General features: G+C 40.5%; 1 protein-coding gene across 4 annotated transcripts in view; it reads left to right on the top strand.

The window, feature by feature from the left end:
- Nucleotides 1–22871, top strand: part of macrod2 (mono-ADP ribosylhydrolase 2) — a 389097-nt gene that overhangs the window by 152469 nt on the left and 213757 nt on the right. For all 4 annotated transcript variants that reach the window (XM_054599883.1, XM_054599882.1, XM_054599881.1 and 1 more), the window contains exon 5: nucleotides 9613–9729. In XM_054599883.1, coding sequence (XP_054455858.1) covers nucleotides 9613–9729 — 117 coding nt within the window. The remainder of the gene's footprint in view (nucleotides 1–9612; nucleotides 9730–22871) is intronic.

The raw sequence follows: 22871 nt of genomic DNA, 5'->3' as shown, positions 1-22871 counted from the left end.
TTTCTCACCATGTTTTCTCAACATTAGTGTGTCCCTTATTAGCCCTAACTTTTCAAAGAGGGCAATTTCTTCAGGAGGCGACATTTAATTATATCTGGATGGAAGTGTGTGTGTGTGTGTGTGTGTGTGTGTGTGTGTGTGTGTGTGTGTGTGTGTGTGTGTGTGTGTGTGTGTGTGTGTGTGTGTGTGTGTGTGTGTGTGTGTGTGTGTGTGTGTGTGTGTGTGTGTGTGTGTGTGTGTGTGTGTGTGTGTGTGTGTGTGTGTGTGTTCTATTGATTCCAAATAGAGCTGGCCGTTATGTTAAGTAAGAAAATGTGTCCGGCTTATACAGCTTTCTATCATTAACATATACTGCTAATTCACACTCCAAACATGAAAGTCTCCATGAGACAGTAGTGATAGAAGAGGTAGGTCTCCAGTAATGTTAAGTCAAAGCATGATGTATCCAATCAATAATTCACATCTGGTTCTGACTCTTGATGTAGTCCAACCGGGGAGCCCTTACTGGTCAGCAGCGGGGTCCTACTTTATAATTAGGAAAAAGCATATTTTAAGTTATCTTCTCTTGCAGCCGATTTGCTCCTCACCCACTGAGATAGGTGGCACGCTTGTTGATAGGAGAAGCTTCCTGGTGGTTGCGGGTTATATGTTGACTACCTTTTTACACAGAGATGTACGGCTCTGTTAAACCCCCGTTATCAGAGCCCTTTGATGTCAGACTGCCTTACAGGAAGGATTTAACCACATGCCATGTTGTTTTTGTTAATAAGTTTTCATGTTGTACAGAAATGCTTTGATTCCTTCCAGGAACCCAAAGAACCAATGGAAATGTGTCTAATTTCACAAACAACTTGTAGACAATTATGACATGAAAGACATGAGTGAGAAATGTTTTTTTTTTTTAATGCAATAAAGTGTGAAGTCGCATTTACAGGAGCGTAAATGAGTAGTTTATACTCTGCAACTGAAAATAAAATGTTCACACACACACACACACACACACACACACACACACACACACACACACACACACACACACACACACACACACACACACACACACACACACACACACGTTGCACTTCGGATTGGTTTTTCTGGAAGAGAGAGATCTGACGGTCTCTCATACCATGCAGTCTACTGACACTTTCCTTCACTCCCTCTCTTTCCTGTGGCAGTAATAGTGAAGCCAGGGTGCCAAAGGTAATCTAACCTGGGTGACGAGGCGATAATAGCAACATTGACAGAGTACTTGTTCGTAATAAGAGACTGGATGAGGAGTCAAAGGTGAAAAATGAGTGTGATATTGAGGCAGGGAGAGGGAGCTGTAAGAGAAGGTTTGTGTTTATCTGCGCTTATTAGGGCACCACACACACACACAGAAATGAGAGTCGGTTATTAGAGACCTAGATACAGTAGACTAGTAGAAGACGCAAATGATGGATCTCCATCGGGTGGGATACAATTAAGTGAACGGCTGTGATCACGGTGAGCGATAAAGGTCGATGCCAACTGTGTTTCCATAGGGCAGAATGTTATCCTGAAAGACATTGCTTACAGTGCTACCTTGATGATATGCCGGCGCCCTTTTTCTGGACACCTGCATGTCCACAGGAATTGAGCCAGTCAATTCAAAACAAGACCAACACAGTTTAACACAGACCACATCATGCATGCATGTCCATTCCTCGTGCTGTGGGGAGATACAAATCATTATATCTACGGCATGCAAACTAGTAAAGAGACCTGGAAATCACACAGGGCAGTTTGTCACACCTAATTTGGATAATCCTTTGTTGATACTCCATGTCCTATCAACTTAGTACAATTTGTTGCTAAGTCATCTGTGGAGTTTAAAGTGAAACTAGTGCCAGTAAATAGTCAATGTCTGGGCTCATTTTAGGGTTGAGTTTAGGATTAAAAACAGGGTTGAGTTTACTAGTTACACTATAAATAAATGTAAGCATTTATTAGATATCTCCAGAACAGGAGACTAGAGTGTCTGTTGACCAGAAAAAGAAGTACCCATGTACTTTAAAGAATGCAGACAGTGTACTTCAGGTTGTTCAGACAGAGAATCCTGCAACAACAAGACCTAGCAGTTAAAACAACAGCTTTAAAAGTGAGGGCCGGGGCCGTCACTATTGTCTAAAGGAGTTCAACACGGTTGGGGTTTGGCACCGAGTTGTCCACAGCTGTCAGACTCCAAGTTTCCAACGACAGTGTCACATGAGCTGGGGTAACTTAACCTGGCGTTCCTTTACAGCCCTGGGAACGACAATATAAAGAGTCTTCAGCCCCTGTGCCACAAATCCAACTCTAGTTTATAACTGCAGTCGTATGCATACCAGGGTAGGGTGGTCTGTAGAGGCAGAGGAGCAACTGCTTCTCCTCTTATTTTTAGAGGCAAGAGAGAGATCAAAATAAAAAAAACTGAGTAATTGTTTGAAATAAACCATTACCAATTCTCAGTATCATTCATGAAATATTTTCCTGCCCTTTCTTTGAAATAAATCCATGATTGAAACTCTGATTAAATGTTTTAACAGCGACAACTGCATGGACTCCTGCTGTCCACCCTTAGGACTTCTTCTACGGCGACGAGGCGGTGCCCCTTTCATTCCTATGAAAGTTGCTCGGTAGAGCATGGATCACAAAACATTTGACCTCCAAGTATAACATTCTGATAAAAATACCCATTATGGGGCCAATAGAAATTGTGCACTAGCGTTTCTTTCAGCCCTGCCTTCCAGTGTTCTGTCCAGTCTCAATCCGGGGCTCAGTCACATGAAGGGATGATGGAATAACTCTGTATTCGGCTATTAGTGCATTTTACAACCTCTAGAGCCTGATGATTTAAAAAGGACTATTCATGTGCTCTTACTGGGAAGTTAACTCATCTAAAGGGAAAAGTCTTGTTGGTCCCAATGGAATCACGTGCCTGGTTAGTTGCCACTATGTAAAATTTGTCTCAAAGCCTGGTGCCCTTCCTGGGGGCTTGGAGCAGCTTCGTATGCCTCGGGCCTCACTGTCAGCTGTCTGGACCGGACCCACCGCTGTACTGCGGGGGCCTTCAAAGGACTGCTGCATGGGGCGCAGTTTTCAGGCTTCTAGTTGCACATTAGGCCTCACACTGGAAGTTCATTCCATAGAGAGATTTTGTAACCTTTGGTAGTTGTTGTAATTATTATTTTATTCGTTCAAGATAAGAAAGTAGAGATAAGTAGCAAATTCGTGTAGTACTGATAATAGTTGTGTTTATAAAGCAGTTTTTTCATCATGACATCCACAAATTAGGAACATGAGAGCTGTATATATATATATCAAGAAGCACTGAGGCCATACATAAATGGAGGACTAAGAGCAAAATAAAAGGAATATCTAAATACAACAAAATTATGCCCAGGGTTGGTTTTACTCCCGTCGTCCCGAATTTTAGCCCAATTATATTTGTAATTGTTAGCACACAGATCAATAATTAGAGTGTAAGCAGGAGATTTAAAGGTGCTGTGAATGTTGTCAGAAGTTTTGTTTGTATGCAGCAGGAATATTCCTGCCTAATACATTTATAGTCATAGTATAAAAGAGAATAAAAGGAACGGTGGAAAAATAGCACTGTTATGTCATGGAATCAAAGCCATGAATTGTAATGTTATGTCTACACACTATCTAACAAGGCTCCCTGTTTCTCAGCCGTTTGGATCTGTTCAGTGAACAACATGTTGTTTTAGTTGCTATTGAGCAACTAAGTGCCTTGCTTGAGGACACCTAAGCAAAGGTTTCCCCTTGGTTCCTTAAGATTGCTTAATGCTTGTCTGTGTATTCAAACTATCATCTATCCGCACGTCCGGATATCTTAATAAGCCTCAAACTGCTCTGTAACTGATGCGACCCACAGCATGGTATAAAAGCTATGGCTCAAAGTGCAGCCCTTTTTCTTAATGCCTTTTCAGAGAAAGCGCCTCCAATCTTTACTGACGTGTTTGTCAACTTGGGTTGAACTGTAGCAATAATAACAACAGGGTTTCCACTGCGTTGTAGTGGAGCCTGTGATTGTTGTGTCATTTATGCTTGTTCCTGCTTACATCGCGGCGTCAAGGGAATTGTGAGTCATCCAAGCCTGAGGTATTTTATGTCACTTTGGAGAGTAACATCTGTGACTGTCTGTCTAGCATTCTATTAGCCCAAATCCCCTGTTTACCTGGGTATTATAGGTAAAATGGAGATTATTATCCCTTCCCTGGGAACTTGGTTACAGTGGAGAGCGAGCTCTGGCTCCTGTTGCATCCAAAATTGCTGTGATTAGGACACATAATCCAGTATCACAAGGGAGTAACCCCAACGGCTTGAACATTTCCACCTGACATTTAGTTCAGCCAGATCTCTGATTGGCACTTGATTAGCAACTAATCCATGTCATTATCTCCTTCTGTAAAATTAGTTGAGTAGAAAATGGTGTCGTAAATCACAGAGGTGGAATTGTGGAGGGGCATTGATCAGTGTACAGCTCTGAAAGAAAAAAAAAAGTGCTGCGAGGAGAGAGGAAATATCTTGTTACCATGGATACTACAAAAGAAAAGAAAATAGGTGAGAGAGGGAGTTATAGTTTTCAGGTATATGTTTTGGTTTTGTGTGGAAACTGCAACTCCCAGTGTGAGAGAGCATTGATAAAAGATTTAGTTCCGATCGCCCCGACCCGTCCACAAGAAGTGTTGGCGTATGAGAGATCTCAGTGGATCAGCTAGATAATGGCCACATAGGCACACCTCCATCTATTCCCCCTCTGTTAGATTATGGACAGATATTCAGACTTCTCCATATCCTGCCAGGTAACATCCAGCTCACCCACCTCCCCTCCCCCTCCCCCCCTCCCTCCTGCTCAGCCTGTGCTGCCTCCTCTGGCTCCAGTCCTGAACCGAACCCTCAGAGGAGCGGAAAATAATTAGGAGAGAAAATTGCAGCTGACACTATTTCTGAAAAGCAGGGTATTGTAATGAGAGCAGAGCAGGTATTCATTGTGTCTGAGGGAGCGATTGAAAGCCCTTGGTTTTTCGGGCTGCCTGGGAGAAGCCCCGGGAGAGTAAGCAGAGCTTTGCTGAGTCCCTTAATGCATGTGGGAACGGAGCCTTGAGAGGACGAGGCAGAGGTGTCGCCAACAATGGCAGGAGCCAAGGTTACAGCTGAGTAACTAATTCATACTGCTCTAGACTGACACACACTCTGACATGCACACACACTCGTCTCCTTTGTCTCTCTCAATATGGCTCTCCCGTTGTCTCTTGCTCTCCTTGTTCCCATTATGAGTTCAGAGGGATGCCGTCCAGCCACCGCGAAAAGTTATCTTCATTAGCCGTGCGGACTTGGTGGAGTGGCTGCTCGGGGAAGCTTTCTCGGAGCAAGGCACTCAGAGAAAATGAATAAATGTTTTGTCCCACATAGGCCCAGCCTAAAGCAGTGGCAGGCTGCAAGGAGAGAGATAGATGAGGTATTAACTGTTGTATTTTTCAACGGGGGCCGAGGAAGCCCAGGAGTGGGGTGGACAGAAGCAGATGCTGCCGCCTGAATATTAAGCCTGTTAAATGAAATGTCCTCCATAAAGAAGTCCTAACAGGAGTTGAAATATAGCACTGGGCACCGCTGGTTGTGCATCACATAGCCGAGCACATTAGGGCTCCTGCTTGCCATGTGATTCAGACTGAAAGCTGGGAGATGAGAGCGAGAGAGGTCACTTTGATCACCTTTCAATGCTGTGATGCAGGTGCATCATCAGGATGGGAGCACTGTGATTTCTTTATTTATTCAATTTTTTTAGCATTTGAATACAATTATTGCATCTAAGTAAAATGGAATAGGGACGCAGACATAATGGCGTTCTATTTATAGATAGAGTGATTCAGGACTATTGAATATGAACAAGACGTGTTACCGATAACAAGACACATTGAAGTTACTTGCTGTAAGGTTTTGCAGCAAAATTTCCGATGAATATGATTTACCTGATAATTAAATTAGCAGTTAACCAGAATTGGCAGACAATGTGCAAAATACAGATTTTTGTTTAGCATTTGTCGAATCCTTGGTGTTTCTTTGTGAGAGACAGGAGAGAGATCTGACCTGTCCTCCTTTCTGAACTGAATGTAAATGCCAGTCTTGCTTAATGAGAATCTGAGGCTGCCTTTGTTATGTTGCAGGTATCCATAGTGTAGAAATCTTCAGGGAATAATGCTGAAATTCCACTTAAATGAGAAAATAAATGGATGGCCAAATTGCATGTGGGTCATACCTCCACTTACGGATCCTCAGGTTTGGTTGGCTAAATAACAGACATGGAAAACAGTATTCACAATCAAGTTTTGATTGCCTCTCAACCTTCTGTGAAATTGAAATTACAAAGTACACTTTTGAAACCTGTCTCTGTCTCTCTATGCTTCCATCACCCCTCTCTCTCTAAATGTATCTTTCTCAAACTCGCATATTACCCACTATGCAGCTGTGGCACTCCACCCATTCCGTGAAGCAGGTAAATCAAATCTATAGCAGTAGCATCCAAGACTCTGGCAATAAGCCAGATCAGTTCAGCATCTTGTTCTCTATTTACTGGCACTGTGAGCAGATTTCCAGGCTTGTAGGGACTCGCTGACACTAGATGCACAGTGACACACTCAGTGGCATCAGAAAAAGAGTTTCACTCTCACCGTAGCTTATGCAACCATGATCAGGAGGAGCCACGGAATGGTAGCTAAAAGTATTATCTGCAATCTTACTCTTCAGCTACTGAGATGAAACACAGAAGCCCGAATGCTTTTTCTGGCTTGGTTCCCAAGGTGCTCATAGGTAAGAGATCAGCCATGCCTGGTAGTGATGAGAGGAAGTGTCTGGGGAGAATGGACTTTAAATGGCCATGAAAAAATAATAGCTTCTAGCTCTTGAACCGTCTCTTGACTGATTTCAGGTTGTGCCAAGGTGTTTTCCTAATGAAGAGTTATTACTTTGCATTTTAATGAATAAATACCAACAAATTTGTTCATTCATTGCATCTGTTGCCGCTCTGCTTGACCAATATAGTGCAGCACATTTACTTTTTATATATATTCTTGCTTTAGTGCAACTGAATGATTGCCTGAGAAGAATCTGAAAGCTCATGTTTTATTCGCTTTGGCTGAGACGTCTGGACCATAGAAATAGAATAAGAGTTGATCAGACATTGAAAACAACATGCAGCAGGATGGGCGGAGTGGAGGCCATTTTTATGTGTACCATAGCTAGTGCAGCCTTTGTAGCCGGCCAATATTTGTATAAACTGACTTGCATCATTTTTAATCAGCAGTACTTTGCCATGCATACATGGATATCCAAATGAGTCGGCAAGAATACAATTGCTGAGGATCTCTGAGCAATTAGCTTCTTATATTGAAAGTTTTCCTCTGTTGTGTAGAAGTCATGTGATGTGCAACCTTCAAAGTCCCTTTCTCTAAAATGTCTTTCTGACCTTGTTTGTGTCCATTTAGAGGCCTAAATATCATAGAACAAATACAAGATGTTCAATTGACTCATATAATGAAGCTGCTGCAAGAATGTTAAAAAAACTGCCACAACCCACAAAATCCGATGTGGCTTTATCATAGCCCTCATGTGAACTTTCGGTTAGCGCCTTGGGACTCTTTTTTAATGTTCCATATCGCATTGCAAAAGGAAAAACTGTATTTAAAGGATTTATCCAGAAGCACAAAAACTAAACTTGAAATGCTTTGCAATGTATAGATTACATTATAACAAATATATTATGTAGAGACTAAAAGAGGATAGCAAGAAAAGGAAGTATTAATGAAGTATTAGAACTCCATGTGAAGGATCATAAAACTTTAATAACACTGAGGCCTGGGGACAACTTGATCAATTCAACATAGACTAACACTTAATATGAAGCCTGTCAGGAGGAATGGAGGCATTAGAAAATACTGACAGGTGATGCAGATCAAGGCCAACAAGGCAAAGTGTTCTTATATGGCCGGAGTATGTTTGTGTTTATAAATGAGAAGCATGCTTACAGTCCCAGAGCTTTCAGCTCAACCATTTAGCAATTCATGTTTGCTAGATGTTAAGAAGCAATTATGATGCAAATAAGCGTGGCTGATGATCATGGACAATCTTGTTTGCACAGTGAATATTCTAAAAATGCCAAGCCTACAGCCAGCACTACATCTGCTCTGTGTTGTGTTAAGTAGCTTTCATTGTCATCAGAGCGATACCTCCTCATATCCACATCACTGTCATACTCGTGTTACTTTTTGGAAAAGCCATCAGGATCCGTCTCTGTCAGCTGCCTGTCTCTCAGTCCATTAAAGATGATTGATAGAGCTGGAAAATCTTCCACCCAGCTGTTGTCGTTGACTCATCCCTGAGAAATTGAAAGGAGCTCAGAAAGGGACCATCCCTCATCTAAAGACCTTTTGTCTGTGTTGACGATGTGAAGCAAAGTACATTTTTTAAGATAGTGTATAACTAATGTTCATCCTTTTTCCCCCATTTTTTTTCTTCTCACTGCTGCTGTACGTGAATAATTATTACATTAGAGATGGAGATAGTGATTAGAGTCACATTTTTCTTTTATCAGGAATATAAATCCTTTTTTTCTTTATTGTTATCTTTTCCTCAGTTCTTTTCTCTTCATCAGTTCAGAATATGTAAACAGTGGTTATCCTGCAGGCGATCTAAACTCTCGACCGTTCAAGCTTTGATGGATAAAGCTAGAGACTTGTTCTCTCCATTGGCCACGTCTTTACAAAGAGAAATTTAAGAAAAGACACATCTGTTTTCCAACTGCTACTGTTCCTCCTCCTGGCTCGGCTATCCTCTTAATGGCTTGTGAGGATTTTTACAGGACAACTTGAGGAGGATTTTATGATGTTTCAGTGTGATTGATAACATGCTCTTGTAGGGATGTCAGGCTTTCAGAGACGGATAATGTGGATTTCTATCTATCTGCCTCCTTGTGTAAGACATGCCATCAATCAAGTGTATCCCGGCCTTAACCCGGTAAAATTAAAACCTTAGGGGGGGCGGGGGACCCCGGGTCTCCGTGGAACCAGGACACACACATCAACAGGGAGCTCGACAGAATCAGAACACAGATCCACATCATAACAGGCTCACCACAGAGAACAGGACAGATATAAGATTCCTATCCCGGGGCAGAAAAATACAGTTAATGATCTGACTCTATATCGCTGTTGACAGTGGAGAAGGATTACAGGAACAACAGTCTCATTTTCACCGTGTGTGGAGGCGTTATTAGATCCCAGCCCAGCTAATTTCATTCCTAAGCTCGTCAATATTTACCAGCAACAGGGGCAGCTCACTACAGCAGACCCAGCGTCCCTACAGAGAGCAGATGCAGAGCTAGCGCAATCATTTGAGAACATAGAGATGCAGGAATTAGGAACATAACTTTAACCATGTGCTCGGTCCTGTTCCTGTAAATGCTTGTTTGTTTTGACATGATTAAGCACGCAAACTGCTAATTAGCCCGGTTAGCTCGAGATCTGTTGTGTGCCTGCTTTTGTTTTTCGCTCATAGGCCTAACCTCTCTTTGTATGTCTGTTTGTGTTTCAGTGGATGGCTGCATACACAAAGCAGCGGGGTCCTGTCTGTATGATGAGTGCCACTCACTAAATGGCTGTGAAACCGGCAAGGCCAAAATCACCTGCGGCTATGATCTCCCTGCAAAATGTGAGTATCAGTTAATTAATGTTTTTTTATTTTATTATTTGTTGTGTGCTTTGGTGCCTTGCAGTAGTATTCTCTAATCAAAGCTGCTGCCATTGAGGGCTACATCACCTGGCAGTTAGTGAACATTACGATTAAGTGGTTAACATTAGAGCAATGAAACATTGTTCAACCCACCATTAATCTATATTGTTTTTTTTATAAAATAGCCTCATTTATTCAAACCCAAGGCTCCCGAACCAGCTGGTGGAGTGCACTGGCACTTCACTGAAGCACAAAATCACTGAAAGAATTGTGTTTCCGAATAGCTGTTTGAGGACTTTGCGATTCATGTGTGCACATGCATCATATTTTGCATTGAGGTCGTAGTTTCTATGAACTAGTGCAAATTGAACTGCACACACACACACACACACACGCACACACATGCACACAAATGCACACACATGCACACACATGCACACTTTCATACCTGCACATAATGACTGGGGTCATTAGCGCCCATGTGGAGTGAGATGCTTTTAATGTCCAAAATAGAAACATTTTAATCATAATTTATTAGTTTTGAAAACTTATTTGTATTAAATAGGGGGGCTTGTAATTTGGAGGATAATTAATATGATTGGTGCTTGTTGTATGGCTGGGTGGGAGTGTCATCTGCACACAAACAAAGACATTAAGGGACCTATTAGTTTCTTAATTTGATTGATTTTTCATCCCTGATTTATTCTGTTAACGGATCACATAACTCTTACTGTCACGCCTTAAATGATCAGAAAAGGGACTGCATTCTTTGTTTTTCTCTTTCATTATATTAATGTTGTTATGACGACTACTGAAGTTTGCGTTGCATTTTGTATGTACCTCTCAGAATTGAACTGCTTTTATAATAAACACTTCTGAGCTCATTTCTTTTGATAATTGTCAGTATAACGTGAGTCACGACTTTAAAAGTTCGTCACAAGCTTCTTCCCTGGCAAACTTGAGATGGAAAACACGATAGGATGGAAGAAATGTCACTGGGTGTAATTCGGTCGAGACAGACGTCCCAGCAGTCCTAACCTAACCCCTGAAGGATTTCCATGAGACAGCCAAGAGAAGACATTGAGGCCCAGATGAAATTAGGCTGTGTTAATACGGTATGTCGTAAAGATGTCAAACAAATGGAGCAGATAAACTGTGAGTCAGTCTTGTGGGCAGCCAGTTCAAGCGTCTGCAGTGCCAAAACAGGGTGCACCATGACAATTTAATAACCTGCAATGTCACCTGGGAGCAATCACACTGCCACTGGGTACTGTTAGTGTAATTATCTCTGGGCAAAACACCTTCTCTGTGCTGATAAATTGTAATAGATTGTGTAGTTCTTTACCGGGAAGAGTCAGTTGTTTTTTTGAACGTGATGTTATTTCATATTAGAGCCATCTTTACTCCGAGCCTGTATCATCTTCTTATCTTCCAACTCTGATCACTGTCATCATCAGCGTTGTCGCTCTCTCGTCTGCTCTTGGAAACTGACAACCGCTTTACTTTTCTTTGTGAGCGCTCAGCTCTGACAAGAGATCTCACTCGTTCCCAAAATCTGTCCACAGTTAGGATTTTGTTCTTCTTCCATTCATTTCCATTTCTGACTTATTTGTTCCACCTACACAAACATTGTTACACTGTCGTGACTGCAAACAACCTATTCGGTTTATGAAATCTCAAATAATGGTCTGTCCACCCCCTCAGCACAAAACAAACATGTCAACACACGATTTTCACATTTCTAAATTACCCCAAATTTATGGATGCTACATGTAGGCGTAGCAAGAAAGGATAAAAGCCTGTGGTGAAACATGAAAGCTAATTTCATGTTAATTGCCAGCCGCTGTGTCTAAAGCTAAATGCATCAAATGATAAAAATTGACATGAAATTAATTGTTGTAATATTTGTTAAATTAAATGATTCATTTCAGCCTCTTGAGATTACTCTGAGTAGATGGATCATCAGGATAATTGACAGAGGGGGCTATTGTTACGACACAGAGTGTCATTTATAAGCTATTAAAAAGCTACATTCTACTCATAAACAGAAATAGGAAAAATCTGCCTGATTGAGAAATACATTTGGTTTTAACTTCTCATTGTCTTGTCTGTCAAAATAGTTGAATTTTTATGGTCATAGTGGGTGTTTGGCCTGTTAGCGCTTTCATGGACTGATTTTGTAGGCTATCAGTTTTCAAATGAAAAAAGACATTTAAATTATTAGGGATACTGAAGTGACAAATAGCACATGTGTATCAATAAGGTCTTGTCCAAGAAATGCTATCTCTTGATTTCCACCATCCACAAGTTAACATTTTATTCTAAGTATTTTTATGTATCTACAAAATGTACTGAAAGCGTGCCTGCAGGCTTTCATGTGTACACATGTGGACTCACACTGTCATTCCACCAAAATTGCTTCTGCTGACACATATCTGCAGATGGTGGCACGTCTACTCCTCCAAGACTGAGAAGAGCACAGACAGATGGACCATTTACCGTTTACATCTTGGCAATGCCCACTATTTCCTATTTGGGCCTTCTCTTCACAGTTTTGCATGAAAATTAGGCTGCTTTTCACAATTGTCCATAAACACATAAATCACACAAGAGGATTGCATTCTTCTTTGGGGGCCGCCACTCTCAAATCAAGTCCACTGCATGTAATTTGAAATACGGAAACTTAAACCATGAATAATGCAGAACAAACTGTAAATCGCTTTGCTTTTAATTACATTTTTAGGGATTTGGGCTTGGCTTTGTGCTTAACCCCCAGCAGTCATATCATGACTTTGCCAACAATGCATGGAAATAAATGATCCATCGCAGCCATTTCTGTTGATCGCACAGCATTTATGGAGTCTTAAGCGTTATTTGAAGATATTACCCACAACGTATTGTATTTCATTCAACAAAGGCTTATACTGGTCAATTTTATTATTTTTTAAGAAATCGAGAAATTGCAGTTTAAACATAATACTCAAATAAACGGTAGAGCAATAAAATGCTTCCTTGTGTTCTGGAAAACTACTTATTGCCCGCAGGGAGAAGAGCAGTTGATCTGAAATCAGAGTTGTCCTTGTTTGGAGATTTGATGTGCTGAAGCAATGGAAAATGACCGGGCTTACCGGCCCCATCTCGTTTCTTTCTTTTTTTCGCAAGACAAGAAAATTGCTCTCCATTACATCCAACTAAGCAGTTTTGACTGTGAATCCCAGTGGCAAATGAGCCTTTCCTTTAAGAGGGCCAAGCACATGTGGGACTGATTATTATGGGGCTGGCCAAGGATTATTAATCAATGACAGTAATTACCCACCTACCATAGCGGAAAGACTCCAAAAAAGAGCGGTTTATTGCATCAGTATGACAAGGATATTGTCTATTTGCCCTTATGTTGGACAAGTTACTCATCTGTTCATAGATTAATGATCAAATGAAAATATGATGTCAAGTGTAACAAGCCAAGTCACATATTTATGACTATACTACCAGAGCATGTGTTGCAAAATTGCCCAGAGTTGTTCCATTGATAGTATTTAATCTAAGTATGCTCTATGCCTAAAGTTATGAGTTTAGATGGCGTTTGCTCACTAAATATATACAGTGAGTGGAAATCACACCAAATAGTAAAGGAGGCTATAGACTGGGTCGCAAAGATGAATAATATATATGCTTGGTCCACTTCAGCTGTCACAATAAGATCATTTGAAAGGTTGAAATGAATAGAAACTGTGTGGATTGTACTCCTTTTGGTATTCAGAATGGCAACCATTGTTGAATTTTGTGTCTTTTCCACCTGCAGTTGTTTTGTGCCACTTCAACAGCTGAAATCTTTGTAATGGTGTTCATTATTCCGTGTGCCTGTATCCTTGTCCTTTTGCAGATACAGACATCATTAAGTCTCCTCAGAACATTTGAGTTCTAACGCGCTTTGGCAGTGCTGTGTCTGGTAAAAAAAGCCGTCTTTGTACCTGGCACCTGATGCGATGATGAATGAGTTTAGAACTGTCCAGTATGGTTTTCTGGCTCTGGTATTTAAGATGAGAGCACACAACATGTTATATGTTGTTTTTATGTGTGGCATAATTTTTAGTTTTTTGTTTTCAAGGTATTAGAGAACATTTAACAAACGGGGGAAGTGTTGGTGATAGTGTGATAACACTGCATCCATTATTTTGTCTGAACAGTAGAAAGTAGATTCTTAACTTTTTTTCCCTATAGTCCTCCTGAATATCAACATGGATTTGGTGGATTTGAAACTTTTGTATTTGGACCATACTTAACACAGCTCTGATGTATCAAATTGTATTTGTTCTTATTGCATCTCCTAATCAAAAAATAAATACCACATGATTTATGAATATTGAATTCAGATTGAATCTGCTGCAAAAATGGTAGTTTAAGCATTGGCGGCAGAAACCAAAAGGGTATATATCTATGAAAATACGGTTTTCATTCTCTACTATAAATAAAATACAAATGACTGACAGCAATGATCTGCATATGTATCATGTTGACTGTAGTTTAACAAATCATTATCTGTGTGTGGAAAGGTGTTATTGTAATTTTAAGAGTGTGACACATTTTCAGGGTGATCCGCAGTGACTGCTCTCTAAAACAGACTGAATCTTTTCATTATTATGCTGGTCCTCAGGTCCACACTAATAACGTTTAGCAAAGACCTCGCAGGTTAATCTGCACTTGCACATTTTAGCTCTACCTGTCGCAGTAGACCTAGTAGATATTTGGAGTTCAAAGTAGAGGTCTGCTTGAGAAAGTCAATGTCCCAGAGGAATCTTTCGATAGACTACGGGTGTTTTCACTCTCCGGTTTCATCTAAATTCTTTTACCCAGTTTTGTTTTCCTCCCTAGGGCTACTTTAGATTGACAGTTCAAAACGTTTTACTGTTTATTGTTTTGCTTCTCTCCCCCTCCCCATTATTCTCTGAGCTCTGAGTATGCTTTAAATAATAAATCATATTTGGATACAAGAAAGAAGGGCCAACGTTTTATTTTCTCGTGTTGCTGTCATAACAGTGGACTCTTTCTATTTTAGTCTTTGTTAATTATAAGTGGACAATTTGTTTTGAGTTTCAACTGTACAATGATGTAGAAGAATCAGTTTCACTCTGACATTTATGCAACAATTTCTACAGCATGTGCTCAATGAATACTGTATTCATTTGTATCTCTTAAATGTGTCTAATCTCATTGAGCAGAGAAATAGGTTGGTCTACAATTTTGCTAACTGGTCCCTCCAGAGAAATAGTGCTCATTGGGATTCATATGGAAGTGTTTTTCCTCTGACTTATCAGTTGTAAGTTTATATATTTCAGCCTCTGGAGTATTGCCTGCACCCAGCCCACTGTGATAGTGTGGAAACCCAACCTTATCCATGCAGCATCGAGACGCTGGCAGACCTTTGATTACTCTCTAATCTAAAACTGGATGCTGACTCTTTTGAGCACACTCAGCCGGCTCTCTGTCTCCACAATAACCGGGTACTTCTCCGCACTTCTTCAACGTGCACTCCAGCTTCACTAGAACATAGCTCTGCCATTTCCTAATTTTTTTTTTTTTTGCTTGCTGCTTCGCCACACAGGCCTGCTGGCCTCTTGTATCGAGTGAATCCATACGCTGTCACTACTGTTGGATGTGTTTCCTTTAATAACATCAGGACTCTCTGCTTAACCTTGTCCACACTGTGAATTTTTAACATTGTATTTTGCAGCAATGCAGTTTCAATGAGAGGTTCCTAAACTCAGGTTGTGTCCCAAGATAGACAGACAGACAGACAGACATACTAGATTTATAGATTGATATTATTATTTTTTTTTGCCATCTCTAATACCTTTCCTGTTAATGTCAATGGTTTGCGCTCTAATAAAGGAGAAACAGATTTAGATTGTATTTTTATCACATTTGTAACAACAACATATATTATATATATTCTAAGAGACAGTATTTGTGCTTTTGTTTCAGACTAAAGCCTTATTTTTCTTGACATGTTGCTGAAACAGTCATCCGCTTATGACTACAACATTTGTAGGTCGTACGAAGCTAAAATGAACTTTATCAATGTAATCAATCAAGGTCATGCAAATCCATTCAGAGGCAAGTGATGTATTAAGGACTCTTGAGGCTTTATTTCATTACATTTTTCTGGTTTGTCATAATTTTATTGAGCAGCAGGCGGTTTAACATTTCCAAGGATGTGATTCTTGAGACATCATCACATCATAACTCTTTAACCTATAACTCTTTAACTAAATGAACAGCTACGGGACACGTCTCTTTTCTTTTTTTATTCCTCTCACTGATTTTCCTTTTTATGAATTATTACTACAATAACAGATAAGTAGCTAATCAACCGGAGCACAAAGTTGAATAAATTGATGACAGAGTAGTACTCATTTTAAAAACATGACAGCTTCACACATGCACCAAACCACCTAAGACTCAGAGCCGTTGTTGCTACAAACTTTGTGGTAGTGGCTTCAAATGTTTGTATCAGCATTAGATTTACTGTATTTTTTTAGCCAGCGTTAGTGGATCTTACAGGACCATAGTTAGACAAAACACCTTTGGGAGACGCACCCCAGTTCAGTTCCCCTCCTTCTTTATCTGCTGTTCCCTTTCAGGACAAAATGGAAGTCTCTGGTGTTTACTGTAACTGCACCTGTGCTAATAATACTAATCATCAGACTGTGATACATTTTTCTCCCTGATAGCGTGAGGAATCATTTCCATGCATGCCCTATTTAATCTGGTAGACCAGGCCGTCTGTTCCGTCTCTCTTTTCACTCAGCAAACACATATAAATCACAGTAAAGTGCCCACTATTAGTAGGTGACATATAGCCCATTCTGATTAAATTACCCCCTAGAACATTATCATTCTGCTGAGCATGTTTATCAAAGCAGTGTCTGCCCCATAACATACAGCGGGGCTGACACTTTCAGAGGGCCATCCGACAACACATAATCTGTTAATTTGGGTGTTACTTGTTTTTTTTCCAAGAAAGGATTTAGTGTTTTTGAGGAGCAGCTTTGACAAATATGTTTCACTGTATTTCTTCATATTTGGACCTCATTGTGTAAATGCATTGAAAGTGTGCTGCAGCATTAGCAATATAAATGTAATTAAAGAGTTGCAAAGTAATGCATGTGAAGGTCAACTGAACTTCTTTTGCCTGTCACTGTTTATTCTCATACTTTCAATCTTCACTATTTTCGGAACTATCAGAACACCTTGCTTTTAGACTGACCAGCAATTTATTTTTCTATTTTATCTACTGAGATTTTAAAGGGTTCCAGAATTCCAGGGTTTCGTTGTATTTTGTCAGGCCACAGACACAGTATGCCTTAAAAGCTGAAATATAAAAATAACCCATTTTATGAGATTTTCATGCAACAGCAGTTAAACATTGTTAGCCTTGTCTTTCACAAATGAAATGGCTAAAATGGCAGACGGCTGAACAGACTGTACTTTATCTCCACATAATGGATCAAATAGACGCAGTGTGACTGTTTCAAGGTGGTTTTCTTTTGCTCATTTTGGATTCAAGGCTAGGGTGAAAGAAATCCTTTGTTGCAGCAGATAAATTAGTGGGGCTTACCTCCACCCTGGTGGCCATCACTGCTCCAACCAGACAGAGCTAAGTCAACATCTTCTCCACTGCTCACTGTTAGCACTCACATCGTAAATGTCACTTCATCACTTCGTGCACACTCCATTTCCCGTGGACAAGGTCTACCTCGGACTTTCTCAGACACTTTTGGTTATTTTGTCTGGTATCTCATTCACTCAGTCTGTCTGTCAGTTATTAAGGTATTAAGTAGTAATAGTTTTAAATGTAAAAGTACTTTCTTCTAATAGTAGAAATACTATGTTTAATGATAATCGTGCATCTTTAGTATTACAATTGCAAATCAAATCAAACAAAGAGTTAAATCGAGGATAGATGAGCAAAATTCTTCAGATAAACTCTTTTAAACCTTTGATGCATGAAAAAATTGGTCAGACCTTGCTGTTAGGATGAACTTTTAAGCTGTTTGCGATTTTAATCTCCAAAATGTCAAGATGAATTAATGATAGAATAAATTGAGTATGAAAAGGAAGATCGGATATCAAGGAGAGGCCAGATGTTGTTGGTTTTTTTTGCATGATCTATGAGAGAAAAAGTGCCTCTGCTTCTCCAGACTAATCAACTCGCTCTCTGGCTTCGCATTGGTTGTAATGAGTGCACTCTGAAGGAACAGAACAAACCTAATTTCACTGCTTGTCTGTAAAGGCCCAAAGTAGGCCCCCACGTTCCTCTCTTTTCAGATATTTGTGTTTCCTTTGTTGGCTGGCCTGTCAGTCTTCCAGGCCTCTTGAGGACTGGAGTAATTTGGTAATTTTGCCTAAATGGTGATACTGTAATTATGTGGCATCAGCTGCCTAGCTGTCAGTGAGACGGCCAACGGTCATTCATCATCAGGAAACTAGAAGGGGGTGGGGGGGCATCTTGACTGATCGGGTAAACACTTGCAGGAAGAAAAAGGTGGTGGTGTCACCCAAAAAAATGTCTGAAAATAGGAGGTGAGAGGCCTTTGGAGTAATGGGGTGCAGAGTGGCGGGGTTGGTTGTTTAGCTGAGATAGGGCGTCAGCAAAGGCACGCCCGAACACCAACATGACAGTGATGCATCAGGAGGGGGCATGTTGGGTGGCAGATGAAGTGGGACCACTGGAAGGTCAGGTTTGAAGTGGAATGTGGCAGCAGCTCCAATGCGGCCCTGCCTTCCCATCTGTCCATGGGTAAGCCTGGTCTGATGAAGGCTGTCGTTATAAAGTGGTGGCACATTTACTTACACACACACACACACACACACACACACACACACACACACACACACACACACACACACACACACACACACACACACACACACACACACACACACACACACACAATAAACCGTCACTACTGAAGTGTTGTAGCTGCCAAAGTCTATTGCATTTTTATTTTTTTTCCATTTAATGTTTAATGTGGTCATTTTTCATTGTACAGTAACATGAAGCCTTCTAACCACACCATGTTTGAGGATCACAAAATCTCCAAAATCCGGCTATTTTACATAAATGTATGTATGTGTAATGTCTTTTTATACTTGGCTGGAGTGTCTAATTATGGATCTTATTTTGAGATAATCTTCCTTAGAATTAGAATTAGAACTTAAGTCTTCCACATTTCAAAGTCTCTCAAAGTCTTTTTTAATTTTTTTAAAGAAAAAACGACCAAAATGAGGTTTTCTTCCTGTTGGCCATGCTTGCATCATCAGGTGAGGGATTTTGAGGATTTAAGGGGTTCTGAAAAGAGTCTTCCCAGAAAAGCAGAGTATTAACAAGTGCAATGCTTTAGGCAGTTGAATATATAACAACTACAGAGAAAAAACAAGGTTTCATATAAAACATGTTTATATTTAGGAAGTATAAATTTCATACAGGTACCAAAAGTTTTCTTTTCTTTCTTTTAATCTAATTCTACTAATTTGCTATTCTAAGCAGATACAAACAGCTGAGCTCCCCAAAATCCAAAAACATTTTCTTGGGTCTAATATGTGTGCAGTGTATTCCAGCCTTGATTCATCATGTCAAATTATAAAAAATATAATAGTTTGTGCCCTTTTGACCTCAAAGAGATATTTCAAATTTATTTGACATTTTTTCCACTATTTATAGCCTCACAAGAGCAATTCGATCTTAAATCAATCAACAGTTCTTCACAAACGGCTGCTGAGTAAGGAAGCATGAAGTCAACATTCAAACCAATGTGATGGCAAAGTATAATCAGTAAAACCTGATACAGAGTGAGGCTGCACAGTGCCTAAACAATATATTAGAGCCAACATTTTTCTTCTTAGGTAAGGGGCTTTTTTTTCTGGAACACTTACACAGATCCCTTTCAACATCTAGCTGTCTTTAATCAAATTTAATTATATGCTCTATTTTAGAGATTGACTGCCGTGCTACAACAACAGCGTAGTGGTGTTAATCAGGGCTGCAGGCTTCCGGATACTGTGACGAAGACCGATACAGAACACTGCCACTCACTCCTTAGGGACAATAGTGCACCGTTTATTGGGTAGCACTAGCATGTCTCCAATGTTGACAGTGTTGTTGTCTTAAGAAGAAAAGCAAAGTTTTCATCTGATGGCTTTGTTTACCTCTCATCCAGGACAAGGATAAAAACTAATTAAGAACGGGGAGTAACAGACTCCTGTAGTGCCATTTTCACAGCTAATTATGCATGAACACTGCCTGCCTAAATAGTTGCTCCCTAGTCTTTGATGTTCTTTTCACTAAATTGCTATGGTTACTTCCGCTCATTAGGCCTTTAAGATTGTAAGCGTTGACAGGTTTTGTCTTCTTTTTTTTTCTCCTCACATCCCAGAAGCCCCTCTGCACAGGGGGTAGAGACATTGGTAGACTGTTAGCTAAGTCAATTCTGCTTCATTCTTAAATATAGTCATGTGACCTGTGTGTATTTCCCAGGTTGCCATTCTTGGGTTTAATGTTGTGGATTTAGACCTGCGCTGGGGCCCTTAACCATTAACCTTCCCATAAAATAGCATATGGCTCTCTATAAACCCTAATGGGGAATGGGACCAATACACAGGAGCCTATTTGTGCTTTCAGAGGCACCGCTTTTGAGAAATACGGAGTCTCCATAAAAAGGTGAATAAACTTAGTTTTGATAACATAATGGGTTGGGGTGGGGCTGGGTTCCAAGATTTGTGTGCACCTTGGTTTATGTGTTGTCTCGATCAGTGTGTTTCCACGAAATTAAAGTTTGTATGCTTGTGTGTAGATTGTATGGCTCCTGGCTGTTTGAATTTCTAACCTTTTAATTCATTCCTATTTTTGTTCACAACACACTGAATAAAACCATACTTGAAATATCTGTGTAGCTTTATGTCTTGAAGCAGTTTGATTTTCAGAGTAATTAAGTATTTCTGCTCTATGATAATTTAGTGCTGCACCTTCACAACAAAACACAGCGTGGGGAAACTAATTAAACATGATGAGAAGGTTTTACTGTAGGACTCTATAAAGTAAATGTGTAATACCATACTTTATTGTAACTATTTAAAATACATTTGAATTGATACTCGGCAATATAACCTGATCTTCAGGGAGACAACATGTAGGCTGTTTAATCACACTCAACAGCAATCAAGGGAAAATGGAGGAAATAGTTTTAAAATTGCTTCCATGCCTACAGCAATTTAATATGTAATTGTTTCTTTATGTAATCTCTTACATCATAGATTTATTTAGCAATGGCTTTAAACTGACTATTGGCTGCAGTAAACCAGGACATGTTTGCTCATACGTTTTTATGACATTTCTTGGCCCGGGGTGCTCATGTTATTGCCATCATGCTGCCTCTGTTTCCCAGGTTGTTTTAAAGGCATTGCAAGGTGAGAAACGTCTGTAGTAGTTTTATGGTGATCACCTTGAGTCGTTGCTCTGGCCAGGAGACCAGTGAGTGTAATGGATCTGCTGGGAGCCCTCGGTATGGATTTATGAAAGTGCTGGGCTGGAGAGGAGGATCAGTCACCTGCCTCTGTTTTCCGCAGACCAAGAGACACCAATGAATAACGTCAGAAAGCTAATTCAAGGCGACGAGGTTTTGACAAACGGTACACAGCGACTCTTTCTGGCAGTTGTTACTGATCCACAAAGTTTACTTATCCAGCACTTCTAGGAACTTTTACAAGTCTTAACAATAGAATGTTTAATTGGAAACAAGCCACTGCTTCTGCAACCTCGCCTGAGATTTGATATCTCTATGAAAGTTTGCAATCTCCTTTTCTGAATAATACACACATACACACTCAATTCAGCATGTTATGCAGCACGTGGCAGTGAACTGTAGGGGACCAGGACGTGTCTGCAAAGGTCCCCTCCATGTGCGCAGTGGTTAGGCTGGCAGGGCTAGCAGGGGAGAGTCCGGATCAAGTTTCCCCCTCCTGCTGTCTAATTATTGACCCATCTGGTATTGTCTTTTCAATTGTTTCAATTATGATGGCACTGGTGTTGCTCAGCGCCCTGGCGTCAAGACATGCATTATTCATGTGCAACACCCTGGACTCCACTCAGAGCTGTGGATTTGAGCTGAATGTCAATACCGCCTCATCCCCCCAGTGGAGCAGAGGGTTGTCTGTATTGACAGCGAGGCAGATGAGGAGAGCAAAAGCAAGTGCTGCCGAAGACAGTGGATAGTGATGCTATCATGGAGCGAATAGGTGATAAGGGTGTCTTTGTGCGCGTGTGTGTGCGTGCGTGTGTGTGTGTGTGTGTGTGTGTGTGTGTGTGTGTGTGTGTGTGTGTGTGTGTGTGTGTGTGTGTGTGTCATCGCAGCCTGTGTTTGCTGTCACCTGATATGTGACCTCATTATTGTCACCCGCAGACCTTCGAATCAATAGTGTTAAATTACTCATGAACCACGACACAGCACTGTATACCAGGAAATCAAAGCCAACCGAGGGTTAACTCTCATCAGGGATTTGACTTCACTGACCAGACAAATATTTCCATCAGCGGCCGAAGGAAAGGTAAAAGTCAATCAAGAGTAAAAAAATTCAACGAGTGTTCATTAGGAGGTGTGAAGATGAAAGGGGTCACATTTGTCACCCCGTTTTAATGGGGGTGCCTCTGGGAAGGCTGTACATGACATCTGTAAAATGTGTCATTACTAGATGCTACTGGCAATTGTTTACCCACAGATTGGAGCTCAGCAGCATGATCAAAAAGCTCATATTGTTCACAGTAGCTGGCTTATCCACCACTGTCTTCTGCTCTGACAACATTTTGTCATGACACGTGGGAAGAATACATGTTTATCCAGCCTGCTTGTGCGCTCAAGTGCACCAACACCATCTGCATTGCTTTTAAAACATTTAGAATTTAAAAGTTATATATATATTTTTTTCCCCAGATGAATTTGAGGTTTCTTTGCATATCCATTTTTCATTTTCATCAGCGTAGTCGTGAAGGACTCATCGATTCAGTGCTTCAGGATCCACGTGACTCATTCAGTATTCATACAGTGACCTCTCACAACAACTCACCT

The sequence above is a fragment of the Anoplopoma fimbria genome, chromosome 6 (genome assembly GCF_027596085.1).
Source record: "Anoplopoma fimbria isolate UVic2021 breed Golden Eagle Sablefish chromosome 6, Afim_UVic_2022, whole genome shotgun sequence".
NCBI classification, from domain to species: Eukaryota; Metazoa; Chordata; class Actinopteri; order Perciformes; family Anoplopomatidae; genus Anoplopoma; species Anoplopoma fimbria.
Note: the sequence above shows the minus strand (reverse complement) of the source record. Positions and strands in the feature narration are given on the sequence as shown.